The sequence below is a fragment of the Myotis daubentonii genome, chromosome 4, assembly GCF_963259705.1.
Source record: "Myotis daubentonii chromosome 4, mMyoDau2.1, whole genome shotgun sequence".
NCBI classification, from domain to species: domain Eukaryota; kingdom Metazoa; phylum Chordata; class Mammalia; order Chiroptera; family Vespertilionidae; genus Myotis; species Myotis daubentonii.
In genome coordinates this window covers 75,016,248-75,035,539 of record NC_081843.1, presented here as the reverse complement: position 1 = coordinate 75,035,539, position 19,292 = coordinate 75,016,248, and the positions used below count along the sequence as shown (strand labels likewise).

Sequence of the window (19,292 nt, the reverse complement as noted above, 5' to 3'; positions counted from 1 at the left end):
AAGTTTTCATTTAAAATGGATTTTTACTTATCTTGTATGTTAGAACTACTTGAAAAAAATTAGAGATGTAGACTTTTAATAGGTGTTTAAGGGAATTCCAAAGCATTTTCAGGAGCCATAGACATTGCCACTGATTCTTTCATTAGATCTATGAAAACAATTTTTTTCCTTAAGAAAAAAATATACAAACACACACACAAAACTCTAATATCTGAATGTCTAAAGTCCTCACAAATAGAATAAAAGAGGGAAGATTTCATAGTTCCCATAGTCATTTGCAAAGGCAAAACCTTGGTAAATTCTCCCCTCCTCCAAATCACAAATAGAAAACTAAACTACACATCAAGCTTACAAGTATTAGAATACCAAAAATTCCTGTGACTTCCATTGTGGGGGTGGGGGCACTCTCCATTACCCAGAGCTCAAGTTTCCCTGAAAGAACTACTAAAGAAGCATCCTGGCCTCTCCCTCTCCCAACTGACCTAATAAATGAGTTTGAGAGAATGAACTGAGCATGCTCTGTTCAGGCTCTTCTGGGTTTTCTCTGGAGATTTGTCTGTTCACAGAGAGAAAACATTCTGCTTTGCTCGTTTTTAAGGTAAGCCTACATTGAAGTAGGAGGCTTGTAGATGTCCAGTTGCACCAGTGATTCAGTGAATAAGTCTACCTAACTCAGGGTGTTGTATTAGGAAACCCACTATTTACCGAGCCACATTCTTTATTCTAATTTTTGCCAGTTATTATTTTAGTAAGCTGATATGTTCATGTCCACCTGTGTGATTTCTGCATTGAACAAAGTTTTATTTTATACTGAAGCAAAAATACTTTTTAAATTGGCATTTTTATTTCCTCTCTAACAAACATACATCATATTTTTACATTTATTATGGAGAATTTAAATATTTATAAAAGTGGAAACTGTATAACAAAAATCCTCAGGTACTTATACCTGTCCTTAATAATTATCAACTCACGGCCAGCACTGTTTCATCTGTACCACACCCAATTGCCCCTCCACACATATTATTTTGAAGCAAATCCCAGTTACTGTACTTCATTTCATCAGTAATTATTTTAATATATATCTCTTATGACTATTTTACACCACAAAGTTAACATTTAATGACATATCATACCTAGTCAATGATCAAATTTCCCTGTCTCAAGTTTTTAAGCTAGTAACTGTGGATCTAAATAAGATTTCTATATTGCAATTGGTTGACATACCTCTAATGTTTTTTTAGTCAATTGATTCCGTCTTCATATTTTTTCCTTGCAATTAAGAATTTACTTTATACAGTTCTCACAGTCTGGATCTTGCTAGCTACCTTCCAGTGTTGTCACTTAACAAAATGCACCTCTGTCCCCTGTATTTCTGGTAAACTAACAGATCTAGAGCTTTAATCAGATTCCATTTTTACTTTTTGGTTAGGCCACTTCATAGACCATTTGGATGAAAATAATGAGTATTTTTGTCCTGCACACACACATAATTTCTGGCAGTCGTGTGTGTGTGCGTATGTGTGCGATGTTAACAACCACTGCCTAATTTATTGTGTTAGAGGTTGCAAAATTACAATATTCCAATTCTATGATTTTTCATGTTTGAATTCTTCTATAAAGAGAAATTTCCTCTCATCAATTATTATTGATCCCAAGATATTTGTATAGGAAAAGCAGTATAGCTCTCAACTTGGAAATACCTCTTCAAGAGAGGACTAGCTACCCAGATGAACGTGGTTATCTACCTCTAGCTGTTGACTTCAGGGTACATTTCAGCTTTCAAGTCAAAATCATACTCTCAGGTGGGCCCTCAGTCACTTGAATTAAGCACATTCTTGGATGACCTTTAGCCAATGACTGTGCACGGCAGGACAAAAAGTACTAGTTATTTTCATCCAATGCAGGACTCCTTAAAAGGGCATTCTTTTCTCCAGAGCTCTCCATTGGGTTTACAGAGACTTGGTCAGATCTGTATCATAGTCTGAGGCGGCTCTTCTTGTCCAATCCTGCTTCCTTATTTCCGCTTTCATTGATGTTTCTAATAAACTTTTTGCATTTTTAACTCCATTTTATTGCCTGCTTCCTAGGGAAACCCATCTTGACTACTGATTTCTTTTATCTGATTGTGGAAAGTTACTCTTAGCTTAAGAATATTTTCTTAAAGACGTAGCATGTTATTTGTTCAGTGAACTATCGAACCATACTGAGTTCGTTTAGTTTCTTGTGAATATAGAGCTTCACCAGCCATTCTAGGAGCACATTTTGTTCTCCAGTCTGGCATTTCATGGGTCACTTAATTCTTTTCCAGTCATGATCACCATCCTATATAACCTTGTCTGTTTCCTGGAGTAGCAAGGAATGGTCAAATGAGCAACAGAAAAAAACTGCTCTTAAAATGTGTTATAAACTCAGTTTAGTTTAATGCATCAAATGCTAGAGTATTATATATAATTTTGGCACAGTCCACTTTTTAGAAGACTCTTGCTGAGTCTTAGCCTTCTTTAGTGATCTCCCAATCAATATGACCCTCACTTCATGTTCAAAACATACTGAAGAAGAAAAGAAAAGGCAGCTGTCTGTTATGTTATACAGGATTTATTTGGTATCTTCAAAAACCAATCTGAGAAAATTTTCCACTCACTGATTTTAGCTGAGCCACCAAGAAAACAAGAAAATCCTTCTGCAAAATTCTCAATAAACTGACATTATCTAAAGACCTGAAGCGTGAAACCTGGATTACAACAGCCGACCAAAAAAATAGAATGCAATGTCTACAAAAACTAAGTAAAAACATAAAAAGTGTTAACAATAGAATATTTATTTAAGGTATTTTGGTAATTTGACAATGCATAATGTACATATGCAATGATAAAGATAATTCTAAATTAAACTGTTAAATTAAGAATGAAAGTGTTAAGCTCTTAATTCTATTTGTAATATTTATATAGTTTGTAGATTTTTTTTAAGTCTTTCTTACCAATAATGACTCTTTCAGTTATTTTTTGCATACACTATAAAATTAAATTTTTTTAAATAATACACAGATTGAAAGTTCTAAAGGTCTGTGACTGACTGAAAAACTTCAGATTTAATTACATGGAAATTTTGACATAGTAATGATTTGAGTACAAAGAATTAAATATGATTCATGTAGTAATATCTTCATTTTATTGCAAAAAAAAACAAAAAGTAGGGTGTTTTCCCCCCATTTATTTTAGACATTTAGATTCACTCTGTTAGATAGCAAACATGACCACAAATTATTCTCCCTCCTAAATGTCACCATTTGCAAAAAGCATTAGTTGCTTCAAGAGGTAGAGTTTATTTATCCACTTACTGAATTTGTGCCAGTTCCCGACTTGCTTTAGCCAATGAAACAACAGCAAACAGTATACAAACAGAGACTTGAAAAGTTTTACATCGGGGCTTGCCATTTTGCTGTATTAGAACTCCCTAGTCACTATGTGAACAAGAACTTGAGCAATCACATGGAGAGAGACCCCAGTCAATACAACTGAGACCATTGTGAACTGCCAGCCTCAGCCAATCTACCTGTTAACCACAGATGCATAACTAAACCTAACCAAGATAAGTCAACCATGGTGCAGATGAAAAAAAAAAAACAACCTACCCAGCTGAGCCTAACCCAAAATGCCATCCTGCAAAATAGTGAACTAAATATATAATGGTTGTTTTAAACCACTAAGTTTGGGGTGATATTTGACAGAGCAATAAACAGATAACTGATGTAATTGTCTAGCTTTTTACTGTTTATAGAACATTTACTGTATCATACATGAGCACCACTGTGAAGAAAATGTAATCAGATATCAGCATTTGGACAAGGATCATTATTTTACAAAAAGGCCTTTCTGGAGTCTTCTTCTAACTAGGTAATAAGAATAGCCAAGAGGATATTTCGGAGGGCAGATAGCAATGAACATGGAATCTTAATAGTTAATCTATATAAAAAGTTAAAGACCACATCCTGAAAGTAAACTACATATTTTTTACTTCACTTTTTTAGGCAAAATGATTTGAGAATTCCTTAAGGTTCAAATGCTATATTAGTGATTATGGTCTGAGAAATTATTTGAGTTTTTTTAACCTACCTAGAAATTTACTATGGTAAAATATGGTACAAGAAAACTTGAACTGTTCAATATCTGATCTTCCCAGAAATGTTTAGTTTCAGAGATCTGACTAAAAAAAATACAGTATCTCTTAGTATCCACCACCAACAAACATTACCAAAAAGGCTGAAGATTATTATACTATGGTTAACATGTTATAATTTGTTTGGCTTATATCACAACAGAAAAATAATGTTGACAGGCTAATAATATATATGAGGTGAATCTTCAAGCAAAAGTTGGTGTATCTGGTCTATATATATAAAAGCCTAAGTGACTGTCCAACTGTTCGACCGGTAGCTATGATGCGCACTGACCACCAGGAGGCATATGCTCCAACCAGTAGATTAGTTTGCTGCTGGGGTTCGGCAGATCAGGACTGGGTGAGATGGGTCGGACACGCCTGGAGCCCTCCCACGGTCCCTCCCTGGCCCTGATCGTGCACAGTGGGATCCCGGATGCGAGAGGGCACAGCCATGCCAAGGGACCCCACCAGTGCATGAATCCATGCACCAGGCCTCTAGTCCTATCTAATAAAAGAGAAACATGGTAATTGGCATACGACCACTACCCTTCCCATTGGCTACTCAGGGCAATATGCAAATTAACTGCCAGCCAAGATGGCGGCCGGCAGCCAGGCAGCTTGAAACTAACATGAGGCTTGCTTGCTTCAGTGACGGAGGACTCCAACGTTCCCCGCCTGCCGCTGCAGGCCTCTGAGCTGCAACTCTAAGCAACTATGTAACAAATATAGAAGCTAAACAAAACCCCAGAAACCAGCTTCAGTCCGCTGGGCTTCAGCCAGCAGGATCACAACATTGTAAGCAAAGGCCAGAAACCTACTTTCAGCAGCAGAGGCCTAAGAGCTGGAGCCAAGCCTCAAAGCTAAAGCAGGCCCGGAATAAAAAAAAAAAAAAAAAAGAAAAAAAGGAGCGGTTGGGAGCTTCAGTCACCCCCAGCCTGAAAACAGCCCTCAGCCCCTCACCCAGACTGGCCAGGCACCCCAGTGGGGATCCCAAACCCTGAAGGGTGTGTGACCAGCTGCAAACAGCCATCATCCCCTCACCCAGGCTGGCCAGGCACCCCAGTGAGGACCCCCACCCTGATCCAGGACACCCTTCAGGGCAAACCAGCTGCCCCCCACCCATGCACCAGGCCTCTACCCTATATAGTAAAAGGGTAATATGCCTCCCAGCACCGGGATCAGCGTGACAGGGGGCAGCGCCCAAACCCCCTGATCGCCCTGCGGCTCTGTGTGTGACAGGGTGCGGTGCCCCAACCCCCTGATCGGCCCTGCTCTGTGTGTGACAGGGTGCGGCGCCCCAACCCCCCCTCACCCCTTCAGGCCCTGCTCTGTGTGTGACGGGGTAGAGCCATAACCTCCCCATCGGCCCTGCCCTGAGTGTGAGAGTGGTGGCGCCCCAACCCCCTGATGGGCCCCGCTCTGTGCGTGATAGGGGGCTGCGCCCCAACCCCCTGATTGGCCCTGCTCTGTGTGTGACAGGGTACAGAGCCCCAACCCCCTGATGGGCCCTGCTCTGTGAGTGACAGGGGGCAGTGCCCCAACCCCCTGATTGGCCCTGCTCTGTGCGTGATAGGGGGTGGTGCCGCAACCTCCCCATCGACCCTGCCTTGAGTGTGACGGGACGGTGCCCCAACCCCCCAATCGGCCCTACCCTGAGCGTGACTGAGGGTGGCATCACAACCTCCCGATCGCCCTGCTCTGTGCATGACAGGGGGCGACGCCCCAACTCCCCAATTGGCCCTGCTCTGAGCCCGACCAGGGGCTGCACCTAGGGATTGGGCCTGCCCTCTGCCACCCGGGAGCAGGCCTAAGCCAGCAGGTTGTTATCTCCCGAGGGGTCCCAGACTGCGAGAGGGCACAGGCCGGGCTGAGGGAAACCCTCCCCCCCCAAGTGCACAAATTTTTGTGCACCGGGCCTCTAGTCCTATATAATAAAAGCCTAATATGCAAATTGTCCCTACAGACAGGAGTTTGATCGATGGGGAGTTAGACGTGCACTGACCACCAGGGGGCGGTGCAGAGCATGGTGGGCGTTGGCAATGCAGCACTGGCAGCATGCGGCAGTGGAGGCGCTGCCAGCTCCAATGAGCCCTGATGAGAGCGAGACCGCAGCAGAATGGTGGAGCAGGTGAGCGGGCAGCACCAGGCCAAGGCGGCTGTGAGGGGAGGCCCCGGCCAGCGGTGGCGACAGGCAGCTGGGGAAAGGAGGCCCCAGGTGGAAGCCAGCAGCACTGGGCCTCTAGTTGTATAATAACTTGACTGGACTCTGTCCATGGCTTCTAGAAGGAAGCTGGGCTCCTCAGACCTGACCTGAGTTTGTACTAACGAGGTGACTCAGGGTGGGCCCCTAGACAGTTTAAGGATGGGAGCTAGCCATATAGAAAATATGAACCATGAAATTAGAGGATTGGGGCTTCGAGCCATAGATATCAGCCTGACCTCAAAACTGGGGAAGGAAGAGAGGCTAGAAATTGCATTTAAATAAGTGGTAAATTATTTAATCATTCCTATATATGAAACCACTACAAAAACTCTGAATGCTCAAAGTTTGAGTGAGCTTTCTCGTTGGTGATACACACTGAGGTGCTGAAGGGTGATGGATCCTGAGGAATAGTTTACATTTAGGATCTCCCAGACCTTGCCCTATTTCATTTGGCTGCTCCTGATTGTATCCTTTATAATAAAACTGTATAGTGCTTTCCTGAGTTCTGTCAGTCATTCTAGCAAATTGTAAGGGGGAAGTGGCAATGTATAGCCAGTTGGTCAGAAGTGTGGGTGGCCTGGAAACCCTGGAGATTGCAGCTAGAGACTAAGGTGAGGGAAGGGTTGTGCAGGACTGTGCCTTAACCTGTAAAATCTGACCTAACTCCAGGTAGTGTGAGAATTGCGTTGCACATGGGGAAAGCAACTAAATACCAAAGACATAAGAAAAGCAGATAATATGCATATATGGACACAGACAATAGAGTGGTAAAGGCCTAGGAGGGGCTGGTGTGGGGTGGAGAGAAAAAAAAAAGGGAAAATAAATATAAATAAAAGCTGAAGGATAAAATAATAAAAAAAAGAAAATCAGAGAGAAGACAGGTTAATAGACAACAGAAGTGATAGTCATGATTAGGAATAATCACAGAAGCAGTCACCCATGGAATAAAAAATGAAAAAAAGCCCGCCTTGGCTCAGTGTTTGAGCATCGACCTATGAACCAGGAGGTCACGGTTTGATTCCCGGTCAGGGTACATGCCCGGGTTGTGGGCTCAATCCCCAGTGTGGGACATGCAGGAGGGAGCCGATCGGTGATTCTCTCTCATCATTGATGTTTCTCTCTCTCTCAAATCAATAAAAATATATTTTAAAAAAATGAAAAAAGAAAAACCACACACACACACACAAAAGACAGTATTAAAGGCAAAAGAGACAATTAGAGGTGATAATGGAAGAATTGATAGGGACAACACAAATGGGGTAAGGGAGTTAAGATGACAAGCTAGTTAATAGTCTGGGAACTCATTAATTCATTAAAAACTACCTATTAATTGCCTGCTACATGTTAGACACTGTGCCAGGTACTAAGGATATGTGGTGAACAAGAAAAACATAGCTTCCACTCTCATGAGGTTTACATTGTAGAGGGAAAGATAAATGTTAAATTGTGTAATTGTTATTGTGATACTTGCTACAAAGGATAAAGATATAATTAAATAAGGCTTTAATAAACAGATCAGTAATAAGTTAAATCTATAGTCCTAACACTTACACACCTTTATCTCCATTTGCAAATATTATCTACCAAAGTAGTACAGAATAATGTGCATTTTTTTTAATTATAGTTGATGTACAATTTTATTAGTTTCAGGTATACAACACAGTGACACTTATATATCTTATATATCTTTAATGACATTTATATACGTTATCTTATATATACATATCTTATATATATCTTATATATCTTATCTAGTAACCATCTATCACCATAGTTATTATGATATTATTGAATCTATTCCCTTTGCTGAATGATACTAATTTTAAAGGGGTTTCATCAATAACAAAAAATTCAGATGAAATACTTACCTCACCTTCTACTAAAAATATTACATTCCCTTAGCTATCTAATACTTAAATATTTCCTGTATTTCTTTGTCAAATTTAGGTTCACCTTAACATACAGTTATAACCCCACCCAAATTTTAAAGTCATACACTTCCTAAAAAACAAACAACTACAACAAAAAACCACCAAAAAAATTTGAGCTGTCAAAAAAAAAACCACCTCAAACAAAATAAGGATCAAATCATCAGATATGACACCCTGACTTCTGAGCAAAAAAGACTTCGGATATGCATTTCATCAAGATTCAGAGGTCAATTTCTACTAAATGTTGCTAATGATCAGTTTTGAGATTTTTAGAAAAGATGGATTAATTCTGAAGTTTTTGATATAAAATTCCCTAAGAACTCTTTCCAAACAATAGTTAACTGGATAACTGGAGTTTCTTACCTGTAGTCATCTAACCGTACCAGAAACCGTACAATATCATGATGAGCTTTCAGTACAAGCAGTTCAGTGTAGGGGTTCTGGGTTTGTTCTTCACCTATTGTCTGTAAAGCAGATTTCTTGTATTGGAAAAAAAAAGCCAAAACAAAAGAGAAAGAGATAAAATGATTTATGATAAAAGGCATACTGCAGTAAAACTGCATGGTATACATCTAAAAATATAAGACTTAAAAACATGTTCTCATACTACATAAAGAGTAGGGCAAAAGTAGGTTTACAGTTGTTGGTATGGAAAATAATCCTATCTAATAAAAGAGAAACATGGTAATTGGCATACAACCGCTACCCTTCCCATTGGCTAATCAGCGAGATATGCAAATTAACTGCCAGCCAAGATGGCAGCCGGCAGCCAGGCAGCTTGAAACTAACATGAGGCTTGCTTGTTTCAGTGACGGAGGACTCCAACGTTCCCCGCCTGCCTTGCCGGCCTCTGAGCTTGCAGTTTAAGAAACATTGTAACAAATATAGAAGCTAAACAAAACCCCAGAAACCTGCTTTCAGCGAGCCCGGGATCTCAGAGCTGGAGTTATACATTGTTTCGATTATAGAACACAAACAAAGCAGATACCTTCTTTCAGCAGCAGAGGCCTCAGAGCTGGAGCCAGAGCTAAAGCTGGCCCAGAATAAAAAGGAAAAAAAGGAGTTGAGAGCTTCAGTTGGCCTGAAAACCGCCATCATCCCCTCACCCAGACTGGCCAGGCACCCCAGTGGGGACCCCCACCCTGAAGGGTGTGTGACCAGCTGCAAACAGCCATCATCCCCTCACCCAGGCTGGCCAGGCACCCCAGTGAGGACCCCCACCCTGATCCAGGACACCCTTCAGGGCAAACCAGCCAGCCCCACCCATGCCCCAGGCCTCTATCCTATATAGTAAAAGGGTAATATGCCTCCCAGCACCGGGATCAGCGGAGCCGCGAGGCCTCCCAGCACCGGGATCAGTGTGACAGGGGGCAGTGCCCAAACCCCCTGATCGCCCTGCGGCTCTGTGTGTGACAGGGGGCGGGGCCACAACCTCCCTATCCGCCCTGCTCTGTTCATGACAGGGGAAGGTGCCCCAACCCCCTGATCAGCCCTGCTCTGTGCCTGAGAGGGGGGGAGCTCCCCAACCCCCTGATAGCCCTGCGGCTCTGTGTGTGACAGGGTGTGGCGTCTCAACCCCCTGATTGGCCCTGCTCTGTGGGTGATAGAGGGCGGCGCCCCAACCCCCTGATCCACCCTGTCCTGAATGTGACAGGGGGCGGTGCCCCAACTCCCCTATCGGCCCTACTCTGTGAGTGACAGGGGGGAGCTCCTCAACTCCCTGATCGGCCCTGCTCTGTGCATGACAGGGGGAAGCTCCCCAACCCCCTGATGGGCCCTGCTCTGTGTGTGACAGGGGGCAGTGTCCCAACCCCCTGATTGGCCCTGCTCTGTGCATGACAGGGTATGGAGCCCCAACCCCCTAATGGGCCCTGCTCTGTGCGTGACAGGCGGTGGCGCCGCAACCTCCCCATCAACCCTGCCTTGAGTGTGACAGGGGGCGGTGCCCCAACCCCCCAATCGGCCCTACTGTGAGCGTGACTGAGGGTGGCATCACAACCTCCCAATCTGCCCTGCTCTGTGCATGACAGGGGAAGGCGCCCCAACTCCCCAATTGGCCCTGCTCTGAGCCCGACCAGGGGCTGCACCTAGGGATTGGGCCTGCCCTCTGCCACCCGGGAGCAGGCCTAAGCCAGCAGGGCGTTATCTCCCGAGGGGTCCCAGACTGTGAGAGGGCACAGGCCGGGCTGAGGGAAACCCTCCCCCCCAAGTGCACAAATTTTTGTGCACCGGGCCTCTAGTAAATAATAATACAAGAATAAACTCTGTGTTTCGTATACTCACAACTGTAAACCTACTTTTGCCCCACCCTGTATTATTTCCCCTAATAGCAACTGACTGCCAATATAACACAAAACATTTTTCTTACCACAAATCCACACCATAAATTTTTGTATTTTCAAGTCACAATAAATTTAGAAAAAGGGCAAAATTTATTTTATCAAATTATATTTCAATAAACCTGACCTAAAAAATTAATGGGCCAATCCAACTCAATATTTTAAAATGGGTGTTTCTCAATTGAAACTTGGCAGAAACAAAACTGTAGGTCAAAAGGGTAAAATATAAAACAGACTAAAGTAGGGCCTAAGCCCATTATAGGCACTCATTATATGTTTGCTGAATAAAAGAATTAAATCATTTAGAGTCAATGAATTCAATGAAATCAACTTTGAAAATAACATTGATAAAGATAATTACTAACATTTACAAAGTATTAGGTGGCATCCCATATGCCAAACACTGCAAAGCACATATAACTGGATAACTCTGTAAGGCAGGTCTTATTAACCCCATTTCTGTAGTCAAACCCACTACGATTTTAAAAAACCTCTGTTCTTACCCTCTAAACTGCAGTTTTTTTAAACTTGACACTATTGACATTTTGGACCAGATAATTATTTGTTGTTAAGGGCTGTCCTGTACACTGTAGGGTGCTCAACAGCATTCGTAGTTTCTACATATTAGATGTCAATAGAAATTCACCCCACCCCAAATTGTGACAATCAAGAATGACTATCAATCCCCAGAGGGAAAGTAGGGGAGGGTGGGGGTAAGGGGAAGAGATCAACCAAAGGACTTGTATGCATGCATATAAACCAAACCAATGGACATGGACAGCAGGGGGATGAGAACATGGGGGGGAGGGGGGAGGTTGGGGACTAATGGGGGGATGAGAACACATTTGTAATACCTTAACCAATAAAGAAATTAAAAAAAAAAAAAGAATGTCTCCAGACATTGCCCAATGTCCCCTAATGGGCAAAATTATCCCAGCAGAGAAACACTGCTTAAATTAGAAGCTTAGATTCAAAGTTCTTGCATAAATTAGGGCAAATCATTGCTTCAGATAATGTACAAATTCACAGCAGTTATAAAACTGAAATACTTTTACATGAAGAAATATATAACTTAACATGCATGTTTCCAAAAAAATTCACCCCAAAGGAGTATTTTTTTTTATTTATTGCATCGCCCTTTTAGCAGTGAAAATCAAAAGTGAGAATTCTGAAAACTATATACTACTTTCCCCAAATGAAAGCTTGTCAGGTATCGCAGAATTAATTAATCAAATTCTATGATTCATCAAATAATGAGGCTTATACAGAATTGTCATATATATCCTATGTGGACTACTCAACTTTCCACAATTCTCCTATAATCTTTAGGATTTCAGCCTATCTTAAATACACCTAATTTCAAATAAGAAATGCTTTTTTAAAAAAATAGAGAATAAGCTTCAAGTGCAAAGATACGAGAAAGACTGAGAAGATTTCTGGATTTACAACAATCCAAGTTTCCTATTTTTAGAAGTAAAAACATATTTTCTATGAGAAATAAATGGGAATTCAGCACAAATTATATTCTTGGGTGGCATATGAAATAAATTCCAGGCCTCAGTATTTTTAAGTTCCAAAACTTTTATATTTGCAACATTTCAAATATAAATCTCATTACAGTCTATTCAACTATTCAGTCCCATGAAGAAAGCGTTGACTATGGAATCAAAAATAGCAATTAATTGGGAAATCATTTTCTTGACTTTGAAGCAAAATATTAATTTAAAAAGTTAATTATATCTTTTTGGTTCATGTATAAAAACTCAAATCAACTTTATATTTCCTGAGCAATTTGGGGAAGTGACACCAAGTAAACGAAAAAATGTAAAGTTGCAGTCACCACTTGTTTCTAGTACGTAGGTCAGATACTTTTTTAAATGGATGAGACTTAAGTAGGGAGACTAGCTGAGTCTCCTTGAGCCCGCTGTTGAACCACATCAGCTTCAGTCTTCTCACCTTTCGGCACAAAGATACTGTATTTAACTCAGGGTCTTAGGAGAATCCAAAGTACAAAGTAGCAGCAGGGAGCCCCTCCCCCAGCCCAACCTCCTCCACCCGAAACCTGGCCTCACAGCACGCAAGCCCCTCCTTCAACAGGGTCGTTGTTCCTAGACTCCGGATCCCAGCTCCCACAGGAGCTTCCGCCGGGCAGGCAGGCTCCACCCAGGGCTTTACCTCTGCCAGCCCCTGAGGCTCTCGGCTTCCCCCGATCAGCCATCGCAACATCAGGGTAAGGCCTCTGGCCCGGCCCAGGTCACAGTCGGCCCGAACTCTGCACTGGCCTCTGCTTCCTCCTACTTCTCAGGAGCAGAGAGCAATGGAGCTGCTAACACTTTGCCGCCCCAGAAATGCCCACAGAACGTAGTAGTGCAAAGAAGAATCCACAGACACAGGAAGGTATTTGTCCCCCAGGCGCTGCCGTACCGCCGCGGAGGCTTGGTTTGCGGTAGCCACTAGAGGAGCCGTAGCCCAAAGCTGGTGGGGTAGGGGCGAGGCTTCAAAGGCTCTAAGTGAGCAGGCGCAGGGGCGTTGCCCACTTTGCCCGCTGAGCTTGGGTAGCTTGAGCGGCCCCTGGTGGATGCATATGGCACAGCACCTGAGTCCGGCGAGCAAGTGCTTACCAATTAACAGTCCCCTGGCATCCTTACTTGGCTGGGGGACCAAGAAACTCTTCAATAGTTGGCTGCAGAAGGGGCCTCCACATCCGGACTAACCCAATAATAAACCCGGCCAACATTTTGTGTACTGTAGTACAGATACTGTTCTGAGGCTTTACATAAATCCTCACAGTAGCCCTATAGTCCCTGTTTTATAAAGAAACAAACTCAGAAAGATTAGGTAGTTTGTCAAAGACTAACAGCTAGGAAGTGGATACACTGAGATGGGTACCCAATCTCCAAACTCTAAAACTAGTGCTCTTGACTACCCTGTACTGTCTAACCCAGAATATCCCTAAAGAATAGAGGATATTTCATCACTCCATTTTGACTACTAGACTTTCTTAGGAAGTCAAAGGGCTATGGTTCTCTACTCTGGCTGCATATCATAATTACCCAATATGTATTTTGAAAAATATATATTCCTGGCTTCTACCTGGATTCATTAAAACAATCTTTATGGTTAGAACATAGGAATCAGCGTTTGGGGAAAATTCCTCAGGTGAGTCATGAGTAGCAAGGTTTCCAAATCACTGACTTAGGAAATACTTATAAATAGGCCTGTAAATGTTCATACATATATTTGTATATGTGATTGTTAGGTTCAAATCAGGATACTAGCAGCAAATTCTTAGAAAGAACCTAATACAAGTGTCCCAACCAATACATTAATTCAACAAACATGTATTGGCCACAGATGCATAGAGATTAAAAAAGTAATCACATAAAATTGCTACTTTTTGGATCAAGGCAGAATATGCTAGATACCAATAAGAGAAGGCCATACTTTCTACTTTAATGTATATTGGTTATAGGTAGTTTCCCAATCTAACTGACAGTCCCTAGGGAACTGGGATCTCCTATGATTCATCTTTGTATTCATTTTGAATGCACTTGACAAAGGAACACTCCCAAGGGTCAGGAGAAGATTGCCCCAAATTGCAGTCTGCATGCAGTTGAAGAAAGACTAAAAGAGTAGAGACTAGCCCAGCCGTGGGCAAACTACGGCCCGCGGGCCGGATCCAGCCCGTTTGAAATGAATAAAACTAAAAAAAAAAAAGACCGTACCCTTTTATGTAATGATGTTTACTTTGAATTTATATTAGTTCACACAAACACTCCATCCATGCTTTTGTTCCAGCCCTCCGGTCCAGTTTAAGAACCCATTGTGGCCCTCGAGTCAAAAAGTTTGCCCACCCCTGGACTAGCCCCTGGACAAGGGGGATTCATCTTTAGTAAAACAAAACCCAAGAACATCAGGATTTTAGTCCTGGGAGGATAAACTTCAAGTGAGGGAACATGGTTGCCAGGTAGCCTAAATTTTATCCTGATTTTCCACATTATTTAGGGGTTTGCCCACTCCCTCATTACTCTGATCTAAGGAACACTCTTCTGGTCTTTAAATCACTGGTCCAGTGGTGAATAGTTTCTCCCTTGGTTCCTTTTAGGACAGCCGAGAAAGAACCTTATGTAAGATTATACTAGACCTCAGGGAAGCTAAAGGAGTAGGAAGCATCAGGAATCCATTCCTCCACCTAGATGACAACAATTATACTTTCAGAAACTGTGTGGACTATTTTGGAACTCTGAAGTCTATTTAAAAGCTTGCAGCTTGCAGGGGAAATCTTGGCTAGCACAGGTTCTGGCCAGCATTGTTGCAATCCTAACTGACTGAAGCTGCTTCCAGGGAATTTAAAGAAATAGCATGTTTGGGGTTTTTTTCCCTACTGCCTTTTCCCCCCTCTAAGGAGCCAGACATTTTAAGGATTAGGACATTCAAAAGCAACCACATGTACAGAAGAATTTAGAAAGTAACCACACGTGCCCAGCAAAAGACACAGACTCAACTATGACCTAAGGAAACCTTTCACCTCAGACTAATCCCCACCACTGGGACACCTTTCAACAATCAAAAAATAAATAAATAAAATAAAAACCAGCAAATTCTGGGGAAGAGGGACTGAGAAAGAAAAAACAACTCAGCAATAAAAGTAATAAAAGGGTATATCACTACAGACCCTATAGACATTGAAATAATATTATAAATTATACATGAGTTTTAAGCTCAAATGGATAACATAAATAATTGTATAACAATTAACAAAATTGGATCCAGTTTAAAATGGTCTGTAAAAGAAACTTTCAGGCCTGGATGGCAATACTAATGAAAATCCCAGGAGGATTTCTTATAGATATACAATATGCTTCTAAAACTTATAAAAAGGACAAAGGAACTAGGATATACTGTGAGACACTGTGTTAGAAACCTAGAATACTACTCAAAACTTTTAAATTTTAAAAATAAATAAAATTATTTTAAAATCTTATAGTACCTGATCTCAAGGAACTTAGATTTTAGATTAGCATTGAGAACATTTTTCATTTATAGAAGAAATAACTGAAGTATAACAGATGATCCCATACAAATTAGTATTGATTAAATGTAAGGAGTAAGTTCTAAAGAAATATGACTTTAAAATAATCATCAGTGTTCTAGAGATTGGTTACACAATAATGTGAATGTACTTAACATTACTTAACTGTACATTTCATAATGGCTTACTTGGTAAATTTTATATTATGTCTAAAAACATTAAAATGGGGAGTGATGTAATTAGCATGGCAGACCAACAGTTTTTTATGGACTTCCCTCAAAGACCATTGATTTAGACAACCACCCATGGAGGAGAATGCCTTTGTGGAACTCTGGGAGTCCAGCAGAGAAGCCCCAGCATACTATTGGAGCAAAAACATCCAAGATTATATACATTCAACAGGGGAGGAAGAGCAGTTTCACTTTATACACATCACCCCTCTCCCAAGGTAGAATAGCTCAGTGCCAAAAGAGATCTTCTTGGCCCATGATTACTTTCATGTGGAAAACTGAGATCATCTGAAGAATTCCCAGCTGCCTCAGCTGTGCAGGAAATCACCAAAGGGAACCACTTCTTTCTCACCCCATCCAGAATACTGAGATGTATGACACAACTGGGGAGTGGCTGGGAGAACAGCAGCCATGGCTCACACAGGGCATCAAAGGAATATGGATCCCACTAACTGCTTCATGCACTGAATCAGGAAGCCCACCAATGAATTACAGGAAATGTGTAACCTATGGATCCCCCAAATTGGCCCATGGGCACTCCCAATGCTCTGCACACCTCACCCACACCCTACAGCTGGCTTTCTCTACATGTATGCCACTGATAGTGATGAGAGTGAGGCTTTGCAGACAGTTGGTGAGCATGTGCAAAAAGCCTGCTTGACTACAGAATTGGGAGAAAGCACTTAAACTTGAGCATTCAGCACTGTTCAAGAGAAAATAAACAGGAGGCTGACAACATATAGTCTGGCTTTGCAGGATCAAGAGAAAGCATACAATCTTCAGGTAACCCCCAACCCAAGAGGAAACAAAAAATGTAGAGCACAAGTATATGTAAGAAAAGATTAAAGAAAGCCTCAGAATCCCTAACAAGGCTGTCAGAAAGTATTTTTCTCTGAAGCCAGTCAGTAAAGCCTACAGGAGGGGACTCCTTCAAATAAATGCAAGGACAGCAACACAAGACTTCAAGGAACATGAAAAATTAAATATGACACCACCAAAAGAACACAATAATCTTCCAGTAACTGACTACAAGAAATGAAGATTTTCTATTTGTCCAATAAATAATTCAAAATAGTTGTTTTATGGACGGAAGTTCAATGAGCTACAAGAAAACACAGAAAGACAATTCAACAAAATCAGGAAAACAATACATGAACAAAATTAGAAGTTTAACCAGGAAATAAAAATTATTATTATTTTTTAATCCAAACAAATTCTGGAGCTGAGGAGAAACCAGGATGGCGGCATAGGTAAACACTGGAAATTGCTGCCTCCCACAACAACTTCAAAAATACAACGAAAAGACAAAATGGACATCATCCAGAACTACAGGAAGGCTGGCTGAGTGGAAATTCTACAACTAGAAGGAAAGAGAAGAGCACACTGAGACTCAGAGGAGGTGCGGAAATAAAGTGCAGAGGTACAGAGGCGCATGTGGCAAGGGCTGGCAACTGAGGACACGGCTGTCTTTTTGAATCGGGAGGGAGTCACAAGCCCCCGACTGCTCTGAACTCCAGTTCCGGGAAGTCTCTGGGGACCCAGACTCATACGGAGAGAAACTGGACTGTCTGGCAGCAGACAGAACTCGGAACTTGAGGGCAGCTTTCTCTCAGAGGTGCTTGCAGCAATTACCGGGACACTGAGAGAGCCGGGGGCCTCTTAGGGCAGAACTGAGGATCAGCCATAGCTGTTTGCTCTGCCCTGTTGATTCCCTGAGATCCCGCCCCACCCAAGCTGCTGCACACAGAGGCTTTTGCATATGAATGCCCTGGCCCTTTGCAATCTGAAAATTACCTAACAAACTGCAGCTGGGCCAGACAGACCCAGAACTTCCAAGAGAAGGCCCAAGGCCCCACAGCAGCTTGCATTGCTTCACAGCTGGGCCTCATCTGGGCACCTCCAAACCCAAAACAAGGAAGGGGAATCTGCAGATCTCTTCGTAGTTCCTGCTGGGTAGCCTCAGGCAGAGGCTAAATTAGCACCTCCTTAGATCCAAGAGCCAGTGTACACAGTGGTCAGAGTGGGACCAGCCAGATTACAACTCCTCAGATCCATAAGGGACACACTCAGGGGACAGACTCAGTGAGCACCAAAGTCCTACTGAAGCAAGTCTTGCCCCAGAAGGGTGTCTTCAGCACAGAAGTTCTCACACCGTAGACACAGCTGATTCTCACAGACAATTGGCCTGGAGGTCAATTCCTCCCAGTGATACCTACAACAATCAAGGCTTAACTACAACAAGACTGTGCACAAAGCCCACAAGGGGTGCACCAAGAGTGTCCACCTCAGGTAATTGGGGAGGCTGAGCCACTGGGCCCTATAGGACACCTAGCACACAATGCCACTCTACCAACATAGGGAAGCAGCCAAAATGCGGAGACAAAAAAACAGGTCACAAATGACAGAAATGGAGGAAAGCAAACTACTGGATATAGAGTTCAAAACCACGGTTATAAGGTTTTTCAAGAATTTTCTAGAAACCGTTGATAAGTTTAGTGAGATCCTGGAGGATATGAAAAAAGACCAACTAGAAATTAAGCATACACTGACTGAAATAAGGAATAATATACAGAGATCCAACAGCAGACAAGAGGATCCCAAGAATCAAGTCAAAGATTTGAAATACGAAGAAACAAAAAAAAACCCAACCGGAAAAGCAAAAAGAAAAAAGAATCCAAAAATATGAAGATAGTGTAAGGAGCCTCTGGGACAACTTCAAGCGTACCAACATCCAAATTATAAGGGTGCCCAAAGAAGAGAGAGAGCAAGATATCGAAAACCTATTTGAAGAAATAATGACAGAAAACTTCCCCTACCTGGTGAAAGAAATAGACTTACGACTCCAGGAAGCGCAGAGAACCCCAAACAAAAGGAATCCAAAGAGGACCACACCAAGACACATCATAATTAAAATGCCAAGGGCAAAAGACAAAGAGAGAATCTTAAAAGCAGCAAGAGAAAAAAAAGTCAGTTACCTACAAGGGAGTACCCATATGACTGTCAGCTGATTTCTCAACAGAAACTATGCAGGCCAGAAGGGAGTGGCAAGAAATATTCAAAGAGATGAATAACAAGAACCTACAACCAAGATTACTTTTCCAGCAAAGCTATCATTCAGAATCACAGATAAGAAAAAGCTAAAGGAGTTCATCACCACCAAACTAGTATTATATGAAATGCTGAAAGGTATTCTTTAAGAAGAGGAAGAAGAAAAAGGTAAAGATAAAAATTATGGCCGAAACCGGTTTGGCTCAGTGGATAGAGCGTCGGCCTGCGGACTGAAGGGTCCCAGGTTCGATTCTGGTCAAGGGCATGTACCTGGGTTGCGGGCACATCCCCAGTGGGGGATGTGCAGGAGGCAGCTGATCGATGTTTCTCTCTCATCGATGTTTCTAA

The 19,292-nt window shown here is 42.2% G+C and overlaps 1 protein-coding gene and 1 long non-coding RNA gene across 3 annotated transcripts in view; both read right to left on the bottom strand.

Annotated features, from left to right (window-relative positions):
• The window catches only part of WDR41 (WD repeat domain 41), a 53,713-nt gene extending 40,647 nt beyond the window's left edge, over positions 1–13,066 (bottom strand). Inside the window, exons 1-2 of the mRNA XM_059694278.1 lie at positions 12,810–13,066; positions 8,659–8,774 (exon numbers count right to left, since the gene is read on the bottom strand). Coding sequence (XP_059550261.1) covers positions 8,659–8,774; positions 12,810–12,860 — 167 coding nt within the window. The 5' untranslated portion in view covers positions 12,861–13,066. The remainder of the gene's footprint in view (positions 1–8,658; positions 8,775–12,809) is intronic.
• LOC132233506 (uncharacterized) overlaps positions 1–19,292 on the bottom strand; it is a 251,850-nt gene that overhangs the window by 43,382 nt on the left and 189,176 nt on the right. The gene's annotated exons all lie outside the window — the stretch shown is intronic.